At 41.0% G+C, this 26,051-nt stretch overlaps 2 protein-coding genes across 3 annotated transcripts; both read left to right on the top strand.

Annotated features, from left to right (window-relative positions):
- Positions 1-1,459: 1,459 nt before the first annotated feature.
- LOC125266046 (stromal membrane-associated protein 1-like) lies at positions 1,460-2,308 on the top strand (the record flags this gene model as incomplete). Its single annotated transcript, XM_048186531.1, has 1 exon — positions 1,460-2,308. A coding segment is annotated over one exon (849 nt), but the record flags the coding sequence as incomplete, so codon positions are not given.
- Positions 2,309-5,782: 3,474 nt separating this feature from the next.
- On the top strand, positions 5,783-25,068 carry cldn15la (claudin 15-like a). Of its 2 annotated transcripts, XM_048187631.1 has the most exons (5): positions 5,783-6,170; positions 14,865-15,029; positions 15,176-15,257; positions 20,936-21,049; positions 24,814-25,068. In XM_048187631.1, the coding sequence occupies exons 1-5, from the start codon at positions 5,954-5,956 to the stop codon at positions 24,893-24,895; spliced, it is 660 nt and encodes a 219-aa protein (XP_048043588.1). In that variant the 5' UTR covers positions 5,783-5,953; the 3' UTR covers positions 24,896-25,068. The 2 variants fall into 2 exon arrangements, with proteins under 2 accessions (XP_048043588.1, XP_048043589.1); XM_048187632.1 differs by lacking the exon at positions 20,936-21,049.
- The last annotated feature ends 983 nt before the right edge of the window (positions 25,069-26,051 follow it).

Genomic DNA, 26,051 nt, shown 5'->3' with positions numbered 1-26,051 from the left:
ATGGCGGGCCAGGTCCAGAGTCCCCAACTGAAGGCCAGGGCGGTGCTGGAGGAACTGACCAGGCGGGCGCCAGCAGGCCTGGAGTCCTGGCTGATTGCCAGGGTGGCGCTGGAGGAACTAACCAGGCAGGTTCCCGCAGGTCTGGGGTCCAGGCTGAACACCAGGGCGGCACTGGAGGAACTGACCAGTCGGGTCTCAACGGTTCAGGCGACCTGGGCAGAGGCGTCCAGGCAGAAGGCTTGGGCGGTGGCGGCAGGGCAGAAGGCTTGGACGGTGGTGGCAGGGCAGACGGCCTGGGCGGCGGGGGCAGGGCCGACCAAGGGTGCTCTGTGGCCATATCAGGGAGAGCGGGCTGCCCTGGGACGGCAGCAGGCACGGACTGCTCTGGCGGCGCCGGCAGGGCGAGGCGCTTCGGAATACAGAGAACAACCTCTGGAGTGGACTCACTGGCTGGAGCGGACTCACTGACTGGAGCGGGCTCTGTAGTGGACTCACTGGCTGGAGCGGGCTCTGTAGTGGACTCACTGGCTGGAGCGGACTCACTGGCTGGAGCGGACTCACTGGCTGGAGCGGACTCTGTAGTAGACTCACTGGCTGGAGCGGACTCACTGGCTGGAGCGGGCTCTGTAGTAGACTCACTGGCTGGAGCGGACTCACTGGCTGGAGCGGGCTCTGTAGTAGACTCACTGGCTGGAGCGGACTCACTGGCTGGAGCGGACTCACTGGCTGGAGCGGGCTCTGTAGTAGACTCACTGGCTGGAGCGGACTCACTGGCTGGAGCGGGCTCTGTAGTAGACTCACTGGCTGGAGCGGGCTCTGTAGTAGACTCACTGGCTGGAGCGGACTCACAGGCTGAAGCGGACTCACTGGCTGGAGCGGACTCACTGGCTGGAGCGGACTCACTGGCTGGAGCGGACTCACTGGCTGGAGCCTTCTTCCTTCTCCTCCTCCTCCTTTTACCGGGGTGAAGCAGAGGTTCAGTGCCCACCTCCTCTGTGGCTTCTGGAACAGATTCACTGGCTGGTGCATGTACACTGCCTGGTTGACACGGTGAGGCCCTCCTACTCCGACGTTCGAAGTAATGGACAAACCTCCAAAAATCCAGGTTACCCAGTCTCTCCATCTCCCACCACGGCAACGAGTCATCCAAACAATTATTCAGAAGGTCCTTTAAGACCGCATCATTATAACCCAACCCTACCGCCAGGGTCCAAAATAATTGTGCCAAACCACCCACCTTCCTGCCCTGTTGCCTCAGGGTGGTTAAATTCTCCAGGCGAGCCATCCGTTCCTCTGCAGTGGTAGGAGGAGTGATAAAGATTCCCATCCTGCTGGATCCTTAGGAGATGGAGTTTTCTGTCAGCGTCTCTGGATAAAATCACCGGTCTTTCCCCCGATTCACTCTGTTCAGTTGGATCGTTATAAATGGAAGACCATCCCCTGTGAAATGAAACTATGATGGGCTCACGGCAATGGAGCGGCGGAATATGGCCGATTCCTCTGCTTTGCTGCTCCCGCTGGTTTTGCTGAACAGGTCCAGATCTCCCTGTGCTGGAGCAGAGCTTCCTGTGGCCGTAGCACCTGCCACAGCCCCTCCGGCGGAGCTGGCTTGAGCGCTCCCAGCTGCCTTACTGGAACTGACCTGGTTTGTGTTGGTGTGTTTATTTGTATCCGCTGTGCTGGAATACACCGGAACTTGGGAGTGCATATATCACGCGTCAAATCAGTCAACTTGGACCAATGGACCCCCGAGCAGATACAAAGTGTGCAGAGCATGGGCAACACCAAGGCAAGACAGCTGTATGAAGCTCATCTCCCAGAAAACTTCAGACGGCCGCAAACTGACCAAGCTGTGGAGTTCTTCATCAGGGACAAGTATGAGAGGAAGAAGTACTATGATAAAAATGCTGTCAACGGAGCCATTAAGTCCTCTGATGCTGCTTTGCCCTCAGTATCGTCTCCTCCTTCGCAAGCAGCCGAGAAAAGCAAACTGGAGAAGGAGAGAGAGAAGAAAAAGGAGGAGAAGAAGAGGGAAAAGGACACAGATAAAGGGAACAAGCCAGCAGTTTTTGAGAAGAAAAGAGAGGACAACCAGACAGACTCCAGACTCAGTCCTAAGAAGAGTGCAGAGCCTGCCATCGACCTGTTAGGCCTTGATGCACCCACAGCCAGCTCTTCCAGCAGTGGGGCAGGAGCAAGCAGCGCAGCTCCAATCAGTGATGACTTAGACATCTTTGGACCAATGGTATCCAACCCTCTGCCCTCAAACACCAACACAAACAAGAGTCCAGGATGGAGTGCCCTCTAGTGGCTGATTAGGGCACTCTCACTAATGATCATGACAGGTGTGATGTCCATGTGATTTGTGCCGCAGCACTGTGCCCATCTTGGGACATCAACCCCAGCTGCGTGACCATGGCAGAGGTAGCTATATGCACCAGGAGCCTCTAAAAATACTTCTTTCTTCTGAAAGAGAAGCTCAATTACATATGACATAGATGCACTACCTGCTAATACTAAAAGCCTTTTATGAGGACATGAGTATACGTATCTGTATATAAAAAAGATATATGACCGCACACTCAACTTGCAAATAGTTTATTAGCCAACGTTTCGGCAAAAGCCTTTGTCAAGGTATACTTTCACTCCAAGTGGAAAGAGCATAAATAGACAATCAACAGGTGCATACAATTAATCCCAATCAAATAGAATACTTAATTAATTGATTGTATAAGAAACTGTCCAACATACATGACAAGAATAAATACATGTCAACAACAGAAAACATCACCAACAATAAAAAGCAGAAGAAAACACTTATAGAAAACAGCTTAGATCGAATTCAACATTCAGACCGTAAGGAATAAGAGTCCTTAATTTATATAGCCTATCCAATAGGCTTCACGTTTGAGTAAGATACAATCAAGGTCACCTCCTCTCGTCGGTGGAGACACTCGTTCAATACCTATGTAACGTAAAGAAGAAACGGGATGATTAAATTCGACAAAATGTGCAGCCAATGGATAATTCATGTTTCTACAGCGAATTGTGCTACGATGTTCAACAATGCGCGTTTTCAACTCGCGAATTGTTTTACCCACATAAGATTTCCCACATGGGCATGTTATAAGGTAAATAACCGATTTAGTTTTGCAGCTTATTATACCTTTAATAGGGATAGGTTTCCCAGTGTGTGGATGTTTAAAAGAGGTACAACGGTAAGTATAACTGCATTGGCTACATGTACCACATCGATAACACCTGAACACCTGAACACCGTTATCATTCTTTACCTTTGAAGAATAGTCTACCATATAGTCAAATGTGTCGGGTAAAGAGAATTTGCAGTAAACCAGATGATCTTAATAGAAATTTTAATATCTTAAAAGATTCGTTTTACTGTAGAGGTTATACTGCGGAACAAATACCAGCAGCAGAGAAAAAAAAAAAAAAAAAGGTAAAGGATGATAACGGTGTTCAGGTGTTCAGACGCGGTGTTCAGACGCGGACGTAATTTGAAAGATCATTTGGTGAGATCGTATCTGCCGCTTTCACCTGTCACAACACAGACTATATTAACACCAATTTCGGAAGGTAATTATCGATGTGGTACATGTAGCCAATGCAGTTATACTTACCGTTGTACCTCTTTTAAACATCCACACACTGGGAAACCTATCCCTATTAAAGGTATAATAAGCTGCAAAACTAAATCGGTTATTTACCTTATAACATGCCCATGTGGGAAATCTTATGTGGGTAAAACAATTCGCGAGTTGAAAACGCGCATTGCTGAACATCGTAGCACAATTCGCTGTAGAAACATGAATTATCCATTGGCTGCACATTTTGTCGAATTTAATCATCCCGTTTCTTCTTTACGTTACATAGGTATTGAACGAGTGTCTCCACCGACGAGAGGAGGTGACCTTGATTGTATCTTACTCAAACGTGAAGCCTATTGGATAGGCTATATAAATTAAGGACTCTTATTCCTTACAGTCTGAATGTTGAATTCGATCTAAGCTGTTTCCTATAAGTGTTTTCTTCTGCTTTTTATTGTTGGTGATGTTTTCTGTTGTTGACATGTATTTATTCTTGTCATGTATGTTGGACAGTTTCTTATACAATCAATTAATTAAGTATTCTATTTGATTGGGATTAATTGTATGCACCTGTTGATTGTCTATTTATGCTCTTTCCACTTGGAGTGAAAGTATACCTTGACAAAGGCTTTTGCCGAAACGTTGGCTAATAAACTATTCGCAAGTTGAGTGTGCGGTCATATATCTTTTTTATACACATTTGAATTCATCTCTTCTGACTGGCACCTCAGACGGTAGTGCGTTTGTTTTCCTTTTTCTAAAATTTTATACGTATCTGTATGACAACATAAAAACTAAAAATATTATCTTTCAATAAATAGAAAGGCAGAGACCGAAAAAATGATTGGTAGGGAATGAGGAAAAAAAGGGAGAGAAAAACAAAGAAACTCTGAAGTCATCTGTTTATTGAGAGAGCTTGGACTTTGAGCTCTGATGGTAATCAACCATTAAACTGGCAAGCCATAAAACCATAAAGCCATATCACTCACAAAATACGGTCCTAACTGTTGAAACCAGGTTACAGTAAAACCAAAGAGAGACACATAATTTTTATTTATATTTATGAATCTGTTCTTTTTCACAGCATCAACTACCATTAATAAAAAGGGAAACTGACAATGAATGCATGAATAAAAGAGTTAGCACTTACTTGTAAACTTTTATAAAAATTGTTTAAAATTCTTTAAGTGTAGTCCTGAAGCAGATTCCTGTTGTAAACTAAGTTATCTCACTTATTGCGTACTGACACACACTAATGTACACTGGGAAGTATTTGTTATATACTTATACTTTGTATAAGTATATGACACCATTTGTATTGCTCATCAATATGACTCTAAAGCAGAGAAAAGACCATTACTACTGTGTCCTAGCAAAACCATCCAGAAAGTAGTCCATGAAATGTGGATCAACGAGACAATATTTTCCAATATTTTCTATTATCTGAATCTGAATGTATCTATTTTAATGTTTTTTTCTGTATGAAACAAACTCTGCGTCCCACATAAGCATATCCTGGCAACTTTTGTCATCAAGTAATGTGGAAGGGCTATCCCATCCATAAAGTTTTTTTCTCTCTCTCCAGTTCCCTGTGTCACTGGCAAGGACACTTTAGTTTCTCTTTTAATCTGTAATCACTATGCTCACATTAATTATGCAATACAATACAATAACACTAGCACCAATATGACACCCATATAAGATTTCACTGAAAAACATTTAAATTATATTACACACATATTGGTACATTTCTGCTGTTAGCACACCTTTAATTGTCCACTGAATTGGTGACTGAGTGTGTAAAGCTGAGTGTGTTATCCCTGCAATGGACTGGTCATACATCCAGGGTGTTTCTCAAGATGCAGGGATTGTCTCCAGCATCCCTGTAATCCTACATAGGACAAGCATTTAGGAAAATTGATAGATAATTGGGTGACTAAGACAATCAGTCGCACTCTCAGGTTGTCGTAGACTGTATTTTTATGCAATATTTATTACATTACTTTCAATATAATCACAGAAAGAGACTCCAATCACATGATAACTATATATGGTAATGGTGTTACCAGAGTAAGTGTGTCTCACTATATGAAATGGTCACACCCATCATCATCAACAGCATAATCATTAAGCTGAGTGGGTTCTTGGGTGCGGCAAAGGCTTTATGACCCTCCACAAAGGTTGAAGTCCTGCTCCTCAATGGTAGAGCAATTCAGACTCAGCTATCAGGAGCAGAGACAAGACTGCTCTACAGACTCTTCCTTTAGTTTGATTCTAGCACATTATTCTATCCTATATTTTTTTGTATTTCTTGCATTTTCTATTTTGCTCACCTGTTGGGAGTAAAAATGTCAACAGCATTAGAGGTGACTGGATTCTTCATGTGTTTGGTCGGCTGGATGGTTACTGGTCTTGCTGTGGCTAATGACTATTGGAAGATATCTAGTGTGCAAGGCACTGTAATCATTTCAAACCGTCTCTATGAGAACCTGTGGCATGCCTGCGGTGAGGACAGCTCCGGAAAGGCCAACTGCCAAGACTTTCAATCTATGTTGGCCTTGCCAGGTAGGAAATAAATTAAAATGAAACCAGGTTATTAGGCTTGCTCTGTAATATTAGCACACCTTAAGAGTATCATAAATATAATTATTCCTATCATAAATATAAACATCTAAAAGACTGTTTTAGAATCTTGCATTGGATTTATGAGGAACAATACGTGGACTTGGAACTTGGTAAAACTCTCCAAGTCTAATCTCTGTCAGCCATTTTGCGTCGTAACAATATAGAGAACCATCTATGCCCACTTTTTACTCTTGATTTTATTTATCAAGTTTACTGGCTTTTATTAAATGATAAACATATACACTAGTGATCAAAGATAGCTTTTTAAAACTCTGAATAAATTGATCCACTTGCTTTGCAAAATGACAATCTTCACTCTTAAATATAATGGATCCATGAAGAACCATTCTACCATTCTTTAGATTTTAAAATGTTCTTCATACTATTAAAAATAAAAGGTTCCTTTAAGAAGTTCTTTGTGGAACCAAAAATAGTTCTGTGGCATCGCTGCAAAAACCTCCTTTTAGAACCTTTCTTTTCAAAGTGTTTCGAAGCACTTCAAAACAGTTTTTGTCATTAAAACGGAATCTAAATTATAAAACACAAAAACATTTAAAACCATATTAGACACTAGTACATGGGTTTACCAGTACAAAGCAGTGATTCAAAACAAAAGATTCATAAATGCTTTTAAGTTTTATGAAAGTTTTATGAAAGCACCAATCATAAATATGAACCATAGATCATTAATGCCAATCATAACAAATGCCACTATAATGATTTATGATAATATTTTATATCCATACGATTAAAAGTCTGTACTGTATAGTGACAGTAAACCTGCCACACCAAAGTTACAGTATGTGCGTGGTCCGTGTACGTTTTGATAGTTTGTTTTCCAATTCGAAATGAAATAGCAGAAATGAGAAAACGGCCGTTTTCCGTTTTTTCGTTTTGTAAAAAAAACGGGAAAACGAGATTTTGACTCGATTTTCGTTATTTCGGGTCACGGACAGAAAACGGAAACACGACTTCAAAACTCGTTTTCCACATGTGGGCGGTCATTACACGCCCCTTTCAGCCGATTGGTCAATCAAATCTGAGCCAGTGACGTCATCTTCAGTTCGTTCAACAAAATAACAGTCCTCTGCCGCTATATCAGTAGATGTCATAAATCGGCTTTCTTCTGTGCAACCTAACGCGTATTTCACAGAAATATTTATTTCAGAAATATTAATCAGCACACTGTTATACTGTTATAATGCTGTTTGTAGTTTAATATGCATGGTGAAACTGCGCTACACACACAGAGGAGCGGATGAACAGCACAGATTTTTTTTTTTTTTTTTAAATACAGTTTTTATTTTATTCTATTTTGAATAAATAGAATAAATCACAATAAATAAGTAGTGTAAGCAATTTTGAAAAACGAACAATAGCTCATCTGTCTTTATTTATTTATTTATTTATTTATTTATTTTATATAGCCTAGACTGTGTTGAACATTGCCTGCTGAATAGGCCAATGTTAATAACACCACGGTTAAAATATTGAGGGAATATGTAAAGATCAAACATTAAAGATCAAAATTACAAAAATAATATATAAATGTTAAGCCAAAACGAATTCATTTGAAGCTGAACTGAAACAGAAACCGGCGTTATAACCTAGGCTACCTCTCTAATTAGACACAAATCCAAATGTTTCAATATGTTTGGAGGCTAAACTATATTTATTATTTAAACCTTTTATTGTAGGCTACACAGACTACTTAAATGAGCAGTATAACTTTTTATATATTTGGTTAAATGTGTGTTAATTTGGCAGTTAACAGACTGCGATGTCAAGTTACTAAAACTGATGTTGTGCGCGTGAGGCGCCGATGCATTCACTTGAATTTTCTTATAAAAGCGGAAACAACTTAAAATACTCAGACATTTATGGTCAAATATATGTAACACCATTCGAATCTGTGAAGGGTTAAATAGGCCTATTATTTTTGTACACTCACAAAAAACAAAACATTGCTCGTAAAATAAACAAAGAAATGTTCTGCTGTCTCGGTTTCCTTTCTGTGAACTTCTCAAAAATTAACCGACACTCTATTGTCGAATTGTTTCCCTTTCATTTTGACAATATGTTAATTATTTAAGTGAAATAAATTTCGCGCATAGACAGTTATATCTTTTATATAATTTAATCCTTTTTTCTCCGTTCACAGAAGCGCTGCAGGTGCGTGATGATGATGAATCCTCACGTTTTGTTGTTTATTCTGCTATTTGTTCATGTAGGCTAAAACTAAACCCTGGGATTTTTTTAATGATTCACAGACATTTATCAATTCTAATTTCGTTTACTTCTAATTTAATATAGGCTAATCTTGTCGGTTAATGAAACCATGATCGCGTCAGTAGAAACTCAGGGGGGAAAAAAACAGAAATGATATTGAAAAGGCAACAATAATTTTCGTTTAGTTTAAGTTTTTCAAAACATCCACAGAACTGCATTACAGTAAATTTTCCCGCTGTTTAAGCCACGAATATTTACAAAGATAATAAAAGATAGGCTAATAAAATAATTACGAAGATAATAAAAGTTCTATGTTTAATATACGAGAGTTTTTGTTTTGCTGTTGTCCACTGAAGCAATTGACGCAGAATCGCCAATTGCCGTTAATTCGAAATTGAAAGTAAAATGTTCAGGGCCATTTATAGCTAATTCATTCAAAAGCGAAGGAAAGACAGAAAAAGTGAGGATAGCAAGTAAACTGTGACATATAATAATGTTCACTGTGTTCATAAAAGTTTATAGGGCTATGTTTAATTTAAGAGGTAAAATATGCATGACCATTTATAAGCTAAGGAAAACTAAAAAGCCCCCTGACGGTGATACCGTTATAGGTGTTGTCACATGTCAAATAGGAATAGTTTTATTAGCCTATATTTATTATATTTCATATTTGTCTTTTTATCCATAGGCTACATATCGTGAAAACAAATGTAACACACACCACCAGCAACAACAACTATTTTGTGTTAAGAAGCTGCTCTTATTTTTTTATCGATGACTTCACAGCGCATTAGTATTGCTGCATAAATAACACTGAAAATATAAAAATATCTACTGCGGGGCAAAGGATCGCCATCGCCTTTCGATGAAACCATAGACTGTAAAAAAAGACAAAACCCAGCACGGAGGTTATCGTGGCCATGGTGATAGTTGTCCATGTGCGCCACCTAGTGGACGGCCTATTTTCTAATATAACTGAATAGTCTACTACAGGGATTCCCAAAGTGTGGTGCGCACACAGTTCGTGCCATATACAGTTTTGGGTGTTTTCATTTTTAATCTTACGAAAGCTTCAAGTGCAGTTAATTATTTGACATGCAATACGTGCAAATATATATAGTCTACGGAGCCCGCACATGACATGCAAGAATAAATAAAGAGATTATGTGCATGATTTACTAATTCGTTCCCTCGATTTATACATAGAGGGAACAAATTAGTAAATCGTTCGCACGATTTAGCCCAGGCTACTATTTATTTTCTCTCTCGTGTGGGGCTCTGTAAATAGACAACGGTAGATACAAATTCTCCAGCAACAGGCCCCCTGACAGCAACATAGTTTAGCCCAGATCTGGCCCACACTATGTTGCTGTCAGCCTGTACTTTAATTCGGCAACTTTTATTCACGCCACCGCGACAAACTCAGAGGTACTGGATGAGAGATGAGGTGAGAGGAATTTGATTTGTGGCTTCTTGCTTGACGCTTGCTCTCTTGTTTGCCGTCAAAACGGTTGACCACTGCCATGTGTGTATTATGTGTCCTGTGGCAAAATGTAGCGAAAACTCCCACATGACGTTAATAGTGTGATTAAGGTGTGTACATGTCTATAACGCACTCCAATAATGCGACTAAAATAGGAATACTCCACCTGTCTTAATTCGATTTGTGTTTACTTCGAGTATGACTTATTCGGATTAAGGTAGCCTAATAAAACATCGCTGTTTACATGGTCCTTTCTTAATCAGAGTATTGTCTTAATCATATTAATATCGGATTACTGCTGTCCATGTAAACGTAGTCACTGAGCCGGTGTCTGTCACTCGTCCTCTTAAAAGTGGAAGCTTGTGCGTAGCTTTGTTGCATTATATTGAAGCTTTGTTGATGTTGTCATTGTCATGCGTGTTCTGGTTATTTGCGCATGATTAAACATGAGTCTTTATATGGCGATAAAACAAAGCTTTGTTGCGTTTTTTTTTTTTTTTTTGAAGTGGTGATTGGGGGTGCGCCAACCCGGTTGGGACATAGAAGGGGGTGCGCAGGAAAAAAAGTTTGGGAACCGCTGGTCTACTATATAACCTACTGCAAGGAATGCGTCTGCTAAATGATTGAATTTAAATTTATAAAATGTGAACAAAACATTAAAATAATAAAAAAAATAAAAAAAAAAAAAAGTTGTGCAGTAGCCACTGATATATAACAGAGAATAGCCTATCATTATGTATATGCATGACCATTTATAAGCTAAGGAAAACTAAAAAGCCCCCTGACGGTGATACCGTTATAGGTGTTGTCACATGTCAAATAGGAATAGTTTTATTAGCCTATATTTATTATATTTCATATTTGTCTTTTTATCCATAGGCTACATATCGTGAAAACAAATGTAACACACACCACCAGCAACAACAACTATTTTGTGTTAAGAAGCTGCTCTTATTTTTTTATCGATGACTTCACAGCGCATTAGTATTGCTGCATAAATAACACTGAAAATATAAAAATATCTACTGCGGGGCAAAGGATCGCCATCGCCTTTCGATGAAACCATAGACTGAGCCAGTGACGTCATCTTCAGTTCGTTCAACAAAATAACAGTCCTCTGCTGCTATATCAGTAGATTTCATAAATCGTCTTTCTTCTGTGCAACCTAACGCGTATTTCACAGAAATATGTATGCACAGATAAAAAAAAATGTTTAAAAAACCTACAGTAAATTTAATTAAGTCTGTTTTTAAGCTGTCATTGTGTTTTTAAAATGTAAAATGTAAATGCCTCTACATCTGTTACCAAGCGCATGACATCCTTTGGGCTACTACCACCGATCAATAGGCTATACATAATGATAGACTATTCTCTATTATAGATCAGTGGCTACTGCACTCTTTTTTTTAATTTATTTATTTATTTTTATTTTAATGTTTTGTTTACATTTTATACATTTAAATTCAATCATTTAGCAGACGCATTCCTTGCAGTAGACTATGCAGTCATATTAGAAAATAGGCTATCCACTAGGTGGCAACACCTAATAACGGTATCACCATCGGGGGGCTTTTTAGTTTTCCTTACAGTTTATAAATGGCCATGCAGATTTTATCTCTTAAATTAAACACTTTTATGAACACAGTGAACATTATTATATGTCACAGTTTACTTGCTATCCTCACTTTTTCTGTCTTTCCTTCGCTTTTGAATGAATTAGCTATACATGGCCCTGAACATTTTACTTTCAATTTCGATTTAACAGCAATTGGCGATTCTGCGTCAATTGCTTTAGTGGACAACAGCAAAACAAAAATTCTCGTATATTAAACATAGATCTTTTATTATCTTTGTAATTATTTTATTTTGTAAATATTCGTGGCTTAAACAGCGGGAAAATTTACTGTTTGCAGTTCTGTAGATGTTTTGAAAAACTTAAACTAAACGAAAATTATTGTTGCCTTGTCAATATCATTTCTGTTGTTTTCCCCCTGACTTTCAACTGACGCGATCATCGTTTCATTATCCGACAAGATTATATTAAATTAGAATGATAAATGATAAATGTCTGTGAATCATTAAAAAAATCCCAGGGGTTTAGTTTTAGACATGTACAAATAGCAGAATAAACAACAGAACATGAGGGTTCATCACCACGCACCTGCTGCGCTTCTGTGAACGGAGAAAAAAGGATTCAATTATATAAAAGGAATAAATAGCCTATGTCTATGCGCGAAATTTATTTCACTTAAGTAATTAACATATTACCAAAATGAAAGGGGAAAAAATGCGACAATATGAGTGTCGGTTCATTTTTGAGAAGTTCACAGAAAGGAAACCGAGACAGCAGAAAATGTCTTTGTTTATTTTACGAGCAATGTTTTGTTTTTATTGTGAGTGTACAAAAATAATAGGCCTATTTAACCCTTCACAGATTCGAATGGTGTTACATATATTTGACCATAAATGTCTGAGTATTTTAAGTTGTTTCCGTATGGAGTCAAATTAATGCCTTAAAGTTTTGCACAAAAATAAAGTTTTGCAAAACAAAAAAAAGAATTGAGCAATAAAAAAATGTTTTGCAAACAAAAATAAAGAATTGCAAAGGAAAAATAAAGTATTGAGCGAAAAAAATAAGTTTTGCAAGCAAAAATAATAAATTGCAAAATAAAATAACGTAGTGCAAAAATAAAAATATAATCAATTACAAAAATCAATGCAGCTGTAATCCTATTTTATCTTTGCCACATATTTTTCATGCTCAAACCTACTAAATCATTTGCAACGCTCATTTTATTCTGCGTTTCAGTCAAGCGTGCGCTCACGATACCGGCTTTCGTTTGCGCTGCACTGTTCTGTGCGGTTCTCTTTATGGCACTGGTTTGACGTGGGGGTGGAGTCAAGAAACGGGGGCACGCCCCCGCGAAACACGTCATCGACAGGAGACGCAGATCGCAACAGAACAGATCAAGCATAGAGACAGAGCGCATTTATTATAATCTGAAAACCATGCCCACCGGGGGAAAAACAATCCAACCGGGGGAAAAATCAATCCAACCGTCTCCATTGACTTTGTAATGCATGATGCTGCCTCCTTGTCTTTTCTGACTCATTACAAAAAACAGAACAATGCCTAAAAGCTGCTGTGTGACAAGGTGTACAGCTAACAAGCTAAAAAACCCAGAAATAAGTTTTTATAAGCTGTCGACCCCAAAAAACGAATGTTTAAGGACACAAAAGTGGATACAGGCAGTGAGACAGAGCACAACAGGTCATATTACTATAAGAAATGCATTGGAGGGGGTCGTAATTGGCGACAACATATGCTAAACAAACCAACAAAAACAAACCATTCATTATTTTTTACCATGTCAAAGAATTATTTCACCTGTCGCTGATTACGTTCCCCTCCAATGCATTTCGCGGGGGCGTGCCCCCGTTTCTTGACTCCACCCCCACGTCAAACCAGTGCCATAAAGAGAACCGCACAGAACAGTGCAGCGCAAACGAAAGCCGGTATCGTGAGCGCACGCTTGACTGAAACGCAGAATAAAATGAGCGTTGCAAATGATTTAGTAGGTTTGAGCATGAAAAATCTTTGGCAAAGATAAAATAGGATTACAGCTGTCATTGATTTTTGTAATTGATTATATTTTTATTTTTGCACTACTTTATTTTATTTTGCAATTTATTATTTTTGTTTGCAAAACTTATTTTTTTTCTGCTCAATACTTTATTTTTCCTTTGCAATTCTTTATTTTTGTTTGCAAAACATTTTTTATTGCTCAATTCTTTTTTGTGTTTTGCAAAACTTTATTTTTGTGCAAAACTTTAAGGCATTAATTTGACTCCATATTTCCGCTTTTATAAGAAAATTCAAGTGAACGCGTCGGCGCCTCACGCGCTCACACAACATCAGTTTTAGTAACTTGACATCACAGCCTGTTAACTGTCAAAACATAGCCTGCATTCAACCAAATATATAAAAAGCTATACTGCTCATTTTAAGTAGCCTAGTCTGTGTAGGCTACAATAAAAGCGTTCAATTAATAAATATAGTTTAGCCTCCAAATCGTGATAGAAACATTTGGATTTGTGTCAATTTAGAGAGGTAGCCTAGGTTATAACCCCGGTTTCTGTTTCAGTTCAGCTTTAAATTAATTCGTTTTGGCTTAACATTTATATATTATTTTTGTCATAACTAAAATAGCTATGTAGCTGTAATTTTGATCTTTAATGTTTGATATTTACATATTCCCTCAATCTTTTAACCAAAGGGTTATTAACATTAGCCTATATTCAGCAGGCAATGTTAGGCTATATAAAATAAATAAAGAGAGATGAGCTATTGTTCGTTTTTCAAAATTGTGATTTATTCTATTTATTCAAAATAGAATAAAATAAAAACTTTTTTTTTTTTTTTTTAAATCTACAAACAGCATTACAACAGTCTGTGTGCTGATTAACATTTCTGAAATAAATATTTCTGTGAAATACGCGTTAGGTTGCACAGAAGAAAGCCGATTTATGACATCTACTGATATAGCGGCAGAGGACTATTATTTTGTTAAACGAACTGAAGATGACACTGGCTCAGATTTGATTGACCAATCGGCTGAAAGGGGCGTGTAATGACCGCCCACATGTGGAAAACGAGTTTTGAAGTCGTGTTTCCCTTTTCTATCCGTGACCCGAAAAAACGAAAATCGAGTCAAAATCTCGTTATTCCGTTTTTTTTAACAAACGAAAAAACGGGAAACGACCGTTTTCTCGTTTCTGCGTATTTCATTTCAAATTGGAAAACATACTATCAAAACATACACGGACCGTGCGTCCTCATTTTAATCTACTCCAAAAAAAAAAAAAAAAAAAAAATTCTAAGACTAAACTCTAAACTCATAAAACTTTTTTCTTATTTTCAGTTCATATTCAAGCATGTCGAGCATTAACGATCATCGCCCTGATCCTGGGGCTGGTCGGTATAATTTTATCTACCATGGGGCTGAAGTGCATTAAGATTGGGTCAAAAACAGATGAGTCAAAGGGCAAGACTATGGTCATTGGCGGCATTATCTTCATCTTTGCAGGTAAGCAGAAATACAGTATGTGTCCATATGAACATTACTTGTTTCTATTATTGTTTAATTGTCTACATGTTTCTCCCTTCTATTTAGCATCTATATAATAATATAATTATTGAGAGAAATATTTATATCTCTATATATTTATCTAGGTATTTGCACTATGGTGGCTGTATCTTGGTATGCTGCACGGGTTGTTGCAGAATTCAATGACCCTTTCTATGGTGGCGTCAAGTGAGTAGACATTCACACACATTCTCAAATGCACACACATTTACTTATCTAAATTGAGTTAGGGTTAGATACATTCCATAGACTTTTTATATACAGCTAATTACTATATTACTATATACTATATAATTACCTATTCCTAACCTACATTCTAACCCTAACAGTTACAGAAAATGTTCTGCATTTCTACAATTTAAAAAAAATAAAAAAAATAAAAAAGAGCAGAATTGAAGCCCCCATTTTACTATGACCCTCTAGTGTCTGTTCCTGGAGGGCCACTGGCCTGCAGAATTTAGTTATAATACACATCCGAAACCTCCAGGCAATTCAAAGTTCCCATACTTCACTCCTACTGCGTCACTAGACGTGGTGGGGAAAACTCCTTTTTTCTGCGATTAATGAAGCCATTTTTATAACGCAGTGGAACTGCACGGCCATTGGTTCGTGCAGTTAAAGTAAAATGAACCAGTGACGAGGCAGTGGGGTTCTCAAGCCTATGGCGATGAAGCCCGCCAGAGCCCACCAATTTGAGCAGGGTCATCTGGCTATATAAGCGGGCATTCTGGCAAAGGATCCTCTTCTCTCCACTGCACTATGAGACTCGAAGCCTTCTCGCCATTGACATGCCTCGCAGCGGATCAAGCTGACTCAGTGCCTGCTCTTCTTCAGTTGATCGCCGCTCTGCAAGCAAGCCTGATCAGTGCACTGCTCTGCAAGCAGCCTGATCAGCGCGCCACTCACGAGCCACCTTCAGCATCCAAGAGCAATTGTTTCAACGCTTCCTCTGCCGCCATCCGGCGAGTTTAAAGAGTGATTTCCTAAGAGCTAATTTTCTAAGAGCAAATTTTCTAAGAGCAAATTTCCGTGCCGTTGTTGCAAATGTCATGCCACAGCTGTGGCTCGTGCAGGGCACCCCTGCACACTGATGACTGGCCAGGCGGCTTCTTGAGTCGGGACCTGACCAAGCCGTATTCAGGGAGCTGTGCAGCATGACCGATCTGGCCCTGCACACTACGTCAATGGCCAGCTTAGTGGTGCTGGAGCGGCACTTATGGTTAAATCTGATGGAGAACAAGGAAGCGGACAAGACACTTTTCTTTCCTCGACTCCCCCATCTCCCCCACTGGTCTTTTTGGACTTCCCGTCAATGGCTTTGCAGAACGCTTCACTGCTGCACAGTCATCTCAGGCGATGCGACACTTCCTGCCCAAGTGTTTCACCTCTGCAGCTGCTTCCAGTTGCCCCAGGCCTGCGCCAACTCAGCAGCCCGCGAAGCCTGCGCCTTCGACTGCTCAGCCTACTCCACAGCCTGAGCCTCAACAGCGCTCCCGCTCTGCAAAGTGCCGTCCCTTCCTGAAGCATCAGGGACCCTGGCCCAAGATAGCGCTGGACCCTGTGCCTCAGAAGTCATCCTGATCTCTCAGACAGGAAGAGGAAGGGGCTAAGCCTCGCTGTGGCCAGACCACCCCCCAAACAGCCTCGTTTATGCCTCCAAACACCCTGTTTAGTTCCAGGTGCTGGAAACAATGTGTTTGTTGTAAGCACTGGGCCCGTTCAAGCACCTGTGTAACTAACCGCTGTGATTGCGGACAAAATAAAACACATACTCAAAAAGAGAGTATTTTTCCTCTTCCACTTATCACGAGCACCAGGTCCCCTCACAGCGACCTGTCACTCGAGCCAATTCAACCCCTTGCCACGCGGGCCAATGCCTGGCAGGCCTTCCCCGGAGTGTCAAAAAGGGTTTTGGGGATAATAAAGCGAGGTTATTCAGATCAGTTAGCTCAAAAACCCCTGTGCTTCAGCTGCGTGGTTCCCAAGGATGTTCATGTTCTGCACTCCGAGGTAAGCAACTTACTGGCAAAAGGAGCCGTACAGACGGTTCCGCCAGTTCAGAGTGAGTCACGCTTTTACAGCCATTATTTCCTCGTCCCCAAGAAGGATGGCGGTCTCAGACCCATCTCAAACTCAGACATCTGAATCGCGCCCTTATGAAATAGTTGTTCAGAATGACTACTTTGAAGCAGATCCTGTCGCAAATATGCCCAGGGGACTGGTTCTTCTCTCTGGACCTGAAACACGCTTACTTTCACATCCAGATAGCTCCCCATCACAGGTGCTTCTTGAGATTCGCCTTCAAAGGAATGGCATTTCAATATACGATCCTCCCATTCGGACTGTCTCTAGCACCTCGTACTTTCACAAAGTGTATGGACGCGGCTCTTTCCCCTCAGAAACAGACGGGAATTCACATTCTAAACTACCTCGACGACTGGCTCATCTTAGCCTAGTCAGAGGCCGAGCTAGTATCCCACAGATCCCTTCTCCTCAGCCACCTAGAGCGTCTGGGGCTCAGGGTCAATTTTGACAAGAGCTCACTGTCTCCCAGCCAACAGATCTCATTCCTGGGAGCAGTTTTTGACTTAACCCATATGAGGGCTGTGGTCGCACCAGACCATGCTCTGGCCATACAGCAACTTTCAGCCACCTTCAAAGTTGGAGCCTCTCTACCTCTCAAGAGTGTTTCAGAGAATGCTAGGCCTAATGGTCTCTGCATCTCTGGTGCTACAGCTGGGCCTGCTTTGCATGCGGCTCCTACAGTACTGACTGAAACCCTGGGTTCCGTCCCATGCTTGGGGTCATGGACGCTTACGTATCAAGGTGAACCAGGCTTGTGTAGCAGCCCTGGCACCTTGGAAGAACCCTTGCTGGTTCAAGCAGGGCTTGGCTCTGGGGATGATCTGCAGGAGGAATGTCATCTCGACAGATGTGTCCAACACAGGTTCGGGAGCTCTGTGCGAGGACAGACCGGCTTTCAGCTCCTGGTCGAATGAGGAAAGCCAGCTACATATCAACTGCCTGAAAATTTGGCAGTTTGTCAAGCCTTTCAGGCTTTCCTGCCAGACCTAGAAGGACACCATGTTCTGGTCTGCTCAAACAGCATGACAGTGGTGTCCCACATAAATCACCAAGGCGGGCTCACCTCGAAGAGTTTCTTCAATCTGGTGAAGAGCCTCTTGGAATGGGCACACTGCAGCCTGCGTTCGCTGAGCGCAATGTATGTGCCAGGCAAACTGAATTAGGGAGAAGACATGCTGTCCCAGAGCAATATCCCCTCAAAAGAGTGGATGCTCCATCCTCAAATGGTTCAGAGAATTTTGAAGATCTTCGTAAGGGCAGAGGTTGACCTCTTCACCTCAGAAGACAACTTTCATTGCCCAACTTATTTTTCTTTTTTTTGCTTTTCCCCCAATCGCCCTGATCCCTCAGGTTATCAGGTGAATCAGGGTTCTCTTAGTAGCCCCACTCTGGAGAAACCAACTTTGGTTCTCGGAGCTGTCTCAGCTGCTCATAGCAGCTCCATGGCCCATTCCCCTGAGACAGGACCTCTTCTCTCAGGCGAACAGGATGATCTGGCACCCCAGCCCGAGCTGTGGGCTCTGCACTTATGGCCTCTCGACGGGAGCCTGTGAACCTCCCCAAGAATGTCCTAAATATTTCACAGGCTAGAGCCCCATCTACAAGATGTCTTTATGCCCTTAAGTGGTCGGTCTTCTATGCTTAGTGCACAGTCCGAAACAAGGACCCATCCTCCTGCAACATATCTTTGATATTGTCCTTCCTCCAAGTGTTGTTTAAGGGCCATACCCCTTCCACTCTCAAAGTCTATGTGGCTGCTATGGCAGCTTCTCATGCTCCTGTACCCGGACAGTCGGTAGGCAGGAACAACTTGGTTGTTCACTTCTTAAAGGGGTCTAAGAGGCTGAACCTGCCTCGCCCCCTTACTGCCCTTTTGAGCCATTACAGTCAGCTGACCTTCAGCCCCTGTCTCTTAAGGCCACCTTGCTACTAGCTTAAGCATCAGTCAAGTGAGTAGACTTACAGGCGCTCTCCGTGAGCTTTACTTGATGCAATTGTGCTGGCATACTCTTCTTTGGGCCTGCAATGTCCCACTGGAGTACAAGCCCACTCCACCAAAGGCATGGCCTCATCCTGGGCATGGTTCAATGGTGTGTCCATTGCAGAAATCTGTGCGGCGCCAGCTGGGCCTTGCCGTCCACCTTCGCCAGGTTCTATAACCTGGACGTCCCTGCTCTGCAGGCTCATGTCCTTTCTACATAGTAAATTGGCCTCTTGGGGCTCGCCCCACTGGGAACCCACGTACCTGCCTCGAGGCAGGACCGGTTCTGAGCAGAGCTTGACTTAAGCTCAAACTCACCAGAATTCCCTGCGACTCTGATTAGATCCGGGGCGTTGGCTTCAGGCATTTGCCTTAGCTTACTTGTACGCTTCTAACCCACCTTAAGTGCCTAGGCTTTACGAAGTTTTAGAACGATTGTCCAGGGCCGGGCTTAACCTCTGTGACTTTAACCCACTTTACCTCCTGTAGGGCCCTAGCACGGCGTGATTGTACTGGTTCCCCAACGCATCTAGCAACACAGTATGAGTGAAGTATCGAAAGGGAACATACTCTGTTAGTAACGTAACCTTGGTTACCTGAGGAACGAGTACTGCATTGTGAGACATGCTACGTCGCTGCACGACTCAGTGTCGTCGCTTCAGTTGAATTAATCTGAGGATCTTAAGCCAGAATACCCACTTATATAGCCAGATGACCCTGCCAATTTTGGCAGGGCTCTGGCTTGTGAAGCTCCGCTGCCTTGTCATTTGTTCGTTTTACTTTAACAGTTTCACTGCGTTATGAAAAAGGCTTCAGTAATCTGAGAAAAAGGAGTTTTCCCACCGCGTCTAGCAATGCAGTACTCGTTCCTGTATCTTAGGGAACCGAGGTTACGTTAGTAACAGAGTATGTTTTCAGTCACTGACTGGCATGGAGACCGGGCGGGCAAAACATCCATAGAATAAAAGAAGAAATACAAAAATATGTGAATAAAATACAAGTTTGGGGTAACCTGTGATCCATAGCACCTGCTGCCGAATTTCAATCACTAAAAACAGCAAGACATTCTAAAACGCTTAATGTGAAAAACATTTAAAGTTCCTTGATGTACTAAAACAATGATATTAAAAGACCAAATTCAGTATACACCTTACTGATGATGAATAATATATACAGGTGAGATGAGCCCAGAATATGAATGCAATGTGTTAAATGGTTAAGTGTTTTCTTTATAATGGTTTTCTATGGAAAAATGCTTAACAAGAAACTGTGTGTTCCATTTAATAAGGGTTCATCTGCTTGCCTGTACATAGTATGCATCATCAATAAGGTGTAGATTGAATTTGATCTTTTAATATTACTGTCTTACATTAGTACTTTGTTCAAACCTGGTAAAAATCACTGGGGGGCAATGGAGGAAAGCCTTGTTTTGCCCTCCAGGTGGGCATTCCTATAAGTGTGTGACATCATGTGAAAACTATGAATTGAGTTGGAGCAGTTTAGAGGCAAAATCTGCAGGACATTGTCTCTCCATGGAGCAAGATTAGACACCCCTCCTCTAGAGGTAAATCACAATAAAGAAAAATAATGTGAAAAATGACTTAATTGTCATTTTTCACATTAACTGTCAGACCAAGAAATCAAATACATTGTTTTTTTACAAATTAGGACATCATAAAAAAGCAGCATTTGTCAGGTTTAGCTCACTTTCGGATACAAATTTGTTCCCGATATATCGTTAAGTAGGTATACACACCTAACTTTCTGCCTTTGTTTGCAGATTTGAGCTGGGTACTGGGCTCTATATAGGTTGGGCTGGTGCAGCACTGTGTATTCTGGGTGGTGCTTTCCAGTGCAGTGCCTATCAAAGAGTTTCTCAAGCAAAAGACAAAGGGTACATTTTTACAGAAAAATTGGTTAACTGGTTTACTGTAAGGTATCACACCTGTAATTTTACTTTAAAATACTGTCAAATGTATGGTTTTTGCAAGGAAAAACTATGAATTACCATGTAATTTACAAAGCAAAAAAAAAAAAAAAAAGTAAAACAATTTCCAGAAGTCCCTGCATTACACTTCACATCTGATTACATTTTTATAAATAATATTTTCTTACTTTTGTTATCAGTAATGCACATTAGTGTGTTTTTGTGACATTCTATGTAATTTAGTTACATTTAGTCACATTTAGTCATTTAGCAGACGCTTTTATCCAAAGCGACTTACAAATGAGAATAGTAGAATCAATCAAATCAACATGAGAACAACAGTATGTAAGTGCTGTGTGAAGTCACAGTTATGTCAGTAAAGTGCTCATAGCAAGGATTTTTTTTTTTTTTTTTTTTTTTTAATAAATACACAAATAGATGGAAGAAGAATAGAAATCAAGGTAAGTGCCACTATTACTGGGTCAAGTGCTGAAGAAAGAGATACGTCTTTAGCATTTTTTTGAAAATGGCTAGAGACTCAGCTGCTCGGATAGAGCGTGGCAGGTCATTCCACCAGCCAGGAACAGACCCAGAGAAGGTCCATGAGAGTGATTTTGTGCCCCTTTGTGATGGCATCACAAGGCACCGTTCACCTGCAGAGCGCAAGTTTCTGGAGGGCGCACAAGTCTGAAGTAGTGAGTTAAAGTATAGCGGTGCAGAGCCAGCGGTTGTTCTGTAGGCAAACATCAGAGCCTTGAATTGGATGCGAGCAGCTACTGGCAGCCAATGCAGACTGATGAAGAGAGGAGTGACGTGCGCTCTCTTCGGTTCGTTGAAGACCAGTCTTGCTGCAGCATTCTGGATCAGTTGTAGAGGCTTGACAGTGCATGCTGGAAGGCCAGCCAAGAGAGCATTACAGTAGTCCAGTCTGGATAGAACAAGAGCTTGGACAAGAATTTGTGTGGAATGCTCCGATAGGAAGGGTCTAATCTTCCTGATGTTGTACAAGGCAAATCTGCAGAACCGGGCCGTTGACGCAACATGATCTGTGAAGCTTAAACAATTCCTGGCTGTCCTGGAAGGAGTAATGGTTGATGACCCATGTTGAATTGAAAGGTTGTGATGAAGAAAGTGTTGGGTTGGCACCGACCACAAGCAGTTCCATTTTTGCAAGGTTGAGTTGAAGGTGGTGGTCCTTCATCCAGGCAGAAATGGCTGTCAGGCAGGCTGCGATGCGACCAGCAACCATCGGATCATCTGGTTGGAATGAGAGGTAGAATTGTGTGTCATCAGCATAACAGTGATAGGAGAAACCATGATCCTGAATGACAGATCCTAGTGATGACATGTAGATGGAGAAGAGAAGTGGCCCAAGCACAGAGCCCTGAGGTACCCCAGTAGCAAGATGATGTGACTTGGACACCTCACCTCTCCAAGATACCTTGAAAGACCTACCTGAGAGGTAAGATTCGAACCACTGGAGTGCAGTTCCCGAGATGCCCTTCGACATGAGTGTTGACAGGAGGATCTGATGGTTAACGGTGTCAAAAGCAGCAGACAGATCCAGCAAGATGAGTACTGATGATTTTGAAGTCGCTCGTGCCAATCTCAGGGCATCAGTGACTGAGAGCAAGGCAGTCTCAGTTGAGTGGCCACTCTTGAAGCCAGACTGGTGGTTGACAAGGAGGTTGTTCTGTGTGAGATAAGTAGACAGTTGGTTGAATACAACTCTCTCAAGTGTCTTAGCAATGAAAGGAAGAAGGGATACTGGTCTGTAGTTTTCTAAAAGTGCTGGATTCAGAGTGGGTTTTTTTAAGCAATGGGGTAATCCTAGCCTGCTTAAAAGCTGTGGGAAATGTTCCAGTGCAGAGGGAAGAATTGATCATGTGAGTGAGTGCAGGTACAATTGAGAAAGAGATGGCCTGGAGAAGATGAGTGGGGATAGGGTCTAGCGGACAGGTAGTAGGGTGATCAGAAAGGATGAGTTTTGAAACATCTGCCTCAGAGAGCATGGAGAAGGAGGGGAGAATTTCTGTGGTTTCCGTTAAGATGTTACTGTCAGTGTGTGGTGTGGAGAATTGGCCGCTGATGGTTGTTATTTTATGTGTGAAGAATGTGGCAAAGTCATCAGCTATAAGAGCTGATGTGGGAGGGAGGGGAGGAGGGCAAAGAAGAGAAGAGAAGGTTTTGAAAAGTGTGCGGGAATCAGTTGAATTGTTAATTTTAGTGTGATAGCATGAGGTTTTAGCATTGGAGACATTAGTAGAGAAAGAAGAAAGGAGTGACTGATATAAGCTAAGGTCAGTAGGATTTTTAGATTTGCGGCACTTCCTCTCTGCAGCCCTGACCGATGCTCACGGAGAGCATCAGAGAGCCAGGGGGCAGAGGGGGTGGTGCGGGCTGGTCTGGTTAAAAGGGGGCAGAAGTCATCTAAGCAAGATGTTAGAGTGGTGCAAAGAGTGTCAGTAGCATTGTTAGTGTCCAGTGATAAGAACTGGTTAGGGGGAGAAAGTGTGGATGAGACCAAAGAGGATAGGTGGGATGGTGAGAGGGAGCGTAGGTTTCGCCGAAAAGTAACATGTGGTGGAGTGTGTGTTGAGTTAGGGGTCAGGTTGAGATTAAAAGTGATGAGAAAGTGGTCTGAGGTGTGTAGTGGAGTAACCAGTGTATTGTCGGAGCCACAGCGTGTGTAGATGAGGTCCAATTGGTTACCTGATTTGTGGGTAGCTGAGGTAGCCACTCGCTTGAGATCAAATGAGGCAAGCAGAGTGTGGAAGTCAGCTGCCTGAGGTTCGTCTAGATGGATGTTGAAATCTCCAAGTACTAGCAGAGGAATACCATCCTCAGGGAAGGATGAGAGTAACACATCTAATTCCTCCAAGAAGTTACCTAGCTGACCTGGGGGACGATAAATAACTACAAGATCCTCTTGTAGCTTGAATTATTCTCTCTAATGAATGCTAAATAACAACTGTTTAAGTACTAAAGCTGGCTTTGGCCATGCCTCACTGACTCAGAGCGAAACGAGAACAAATGCGATTTGCCACGTGACCACAGTAAACAAACTTCCTAGCAACTACACAGCACTAAAATCAAACTAGAAACAACACAAAAACACTTACAGTATGCAGATCCTCTTGTAGCTTGAATGATTCTCTCTAATGAATGCTAAATAATAACTGTTTAAGTACTAAAGCTGGCTTTAGTACTTCCTAGCAACTTCCTAGCAACTACAATTTAATTAATGTTTATTGCATTATTTTAGTGTTGTGTGTTACCCTGATGGTGCTTTGTCTTTGTATGTATGACCCTGTGTACCGTCTATATACAAGTATTGACCTTGATATGAACAGGCTGCTTATAATAAGCCTGCCACCTGTATTATTGTGGATATCAGTACATCAGTAAGGTAAAAAGGCAGACATTATATCACGTAATGAAATGTTTGTAAGTTGTAAAATATACAGGCATTCTGTAAAGCTGGAAACATTTGTGTTTTTTACGGTGAATTTCTGACTGCCATTTTTTATACTGTCAAATTTAATGGGATATTAAAGGGTCTAGCTAGCCTCTGTTTTGTTTGACAACACTTCGAACGTCAACAGGAAGTTACTCCACCCAGGATCGCTTAGAGCACCTTTAACTTTTGTAGGATCCTTATATTTCTAATCTTGCTGTTTTTTGAACTTTTGATGATTTTTTTTTTTCTCTGTGTTATATCTTTTTAACAGGGCATACTACCCAGGTGGTAAGCCAAAGACAATCTATACTGCTGCTCCATCTAATGCAGAGACTTCAAAAGCTTACGTTTGAGATACCAGGGTCACCCACATTAACAAAGCTGGCCTTTTGTTACTTTGATGTTTGTTTTACTCAATTATGTTTTTGCTACTTTTTTGTTTTAGGACACATCATGACAAATATAAAGATCACTTAAATGATCATGAATGCTGAACTTCTGGAATAAAATATTTTCTCTGATTTAAGATATCTAGATATTTTTCCATTGTGTTTAGACTTATGTTTGTTTATGTAAAGGGGAGACTGTGGCAAGCTTTTTACAGCAGGGAATATTTCTCATTGTGGGTTAATTTTTGAAATGTAATTTCTCTATGGGCACATACATTACATATTGGCTACAAAACCGCTTTGGAACATTTACTCTGTTATTACCCTGGAAAACAAACACACATGATCACATTATGGCAGGCAGGGCATGTTGTGGCATTGTATTTGGTATGTTGTCAGAGTGGGACCGGCTATTAAATGTCCTTTTATAGGTATTTCTGCGAAGTTTAAATAGTAAAACAATTATGACTTCTACTTCCACAATTATCATGATGTATCCCAGTGTGTTCATAAAAATATGATAATACTGGACACTTAATTAGGAGGATGCAAGATTTCACAAAATTATATAATACATATAAAATATGATTTCTAATACACATAAAATAAAATATCAAATCATATATTTACTGAGATATAGCATTTGAGACAATTTCCTCATGTGACAACTAGCCCATCTCCTCTAAACATGCTTAGTTTCAGTAGAGAGCCAATTTAGTGTCCAATTACCAAAACAATATGTCAAACATGAAATGTGAATAAATAAATGTTTTAAACTGAAAATCTTATGCTTCTTATTTCTGAAAATGAATGAATAAATGTTGCCAGTTACCATGTCACATTGTATATTCCAAGGTGTAATCCCTGTAAAACTAAACTAGTTTAGATTCAAATGGAAGCAAAACTGAAATCAAAGTGTCACTTTGGGCCAGGCAGACGAAAATGATAGAAGAACAGGGAGAGGTGGATCTTAATATCAGCTGTTACGTGGTTGCCGGCCCGGTGCTACAACGCTTCTTCCCCCCCCCAGACGTACGGAAAGTATTCAGACCCCCTTAAATTTTTCACTCTTTGTTATATTGCAGCCATTTGCTAAAATCATTTAAGTTCATTTTTCTCC

The sequence above is a fragment of the Megalobrama amblycephala genome, linkage group LG4 (genome assembly GCF_018812025.1).
Source record: "Megalobrama amblycephala isolate DHTTF-2021 linkage group LG4, ASM1881202v1, whole genome shotgun sequence".
Taxonomy (NCBI): Eukaryota; Metazoa; Chordata; class Actinopteri; order Cypriniformes; family Xenocyprididae; genus Megalobrama; species Megalobrama amblycephala.
This window is presented reverse-complemented; position numbering and strand designations above follow the sequence as displayed.

Excerpts from the sequence above, each read along its gene's own strand:
- cldn15la (XM_048187631.1), top strand. The coding sequence starts at position 5,954 with ATGTCAACAGCATTAGAGGTGACTGGATTCTTCATGTGTTTGGTCGGC. Across the intron at positions 15,030-15,175 it reads CATTATCTTCATCTTTGCAG|GTATTTGCACTATGGTGGCT; the intron begins GTAAGCAGAAAT and ends ATATTTATCTAG. Across the intron at positions 15,258-20,935 it reads CCTTTCTATGGTGGCGTCAA|ATTTGAGCTGGGTACTGGGC; the intron begins GTGAGTAGACAT and ends CTTTGTTTGCAG.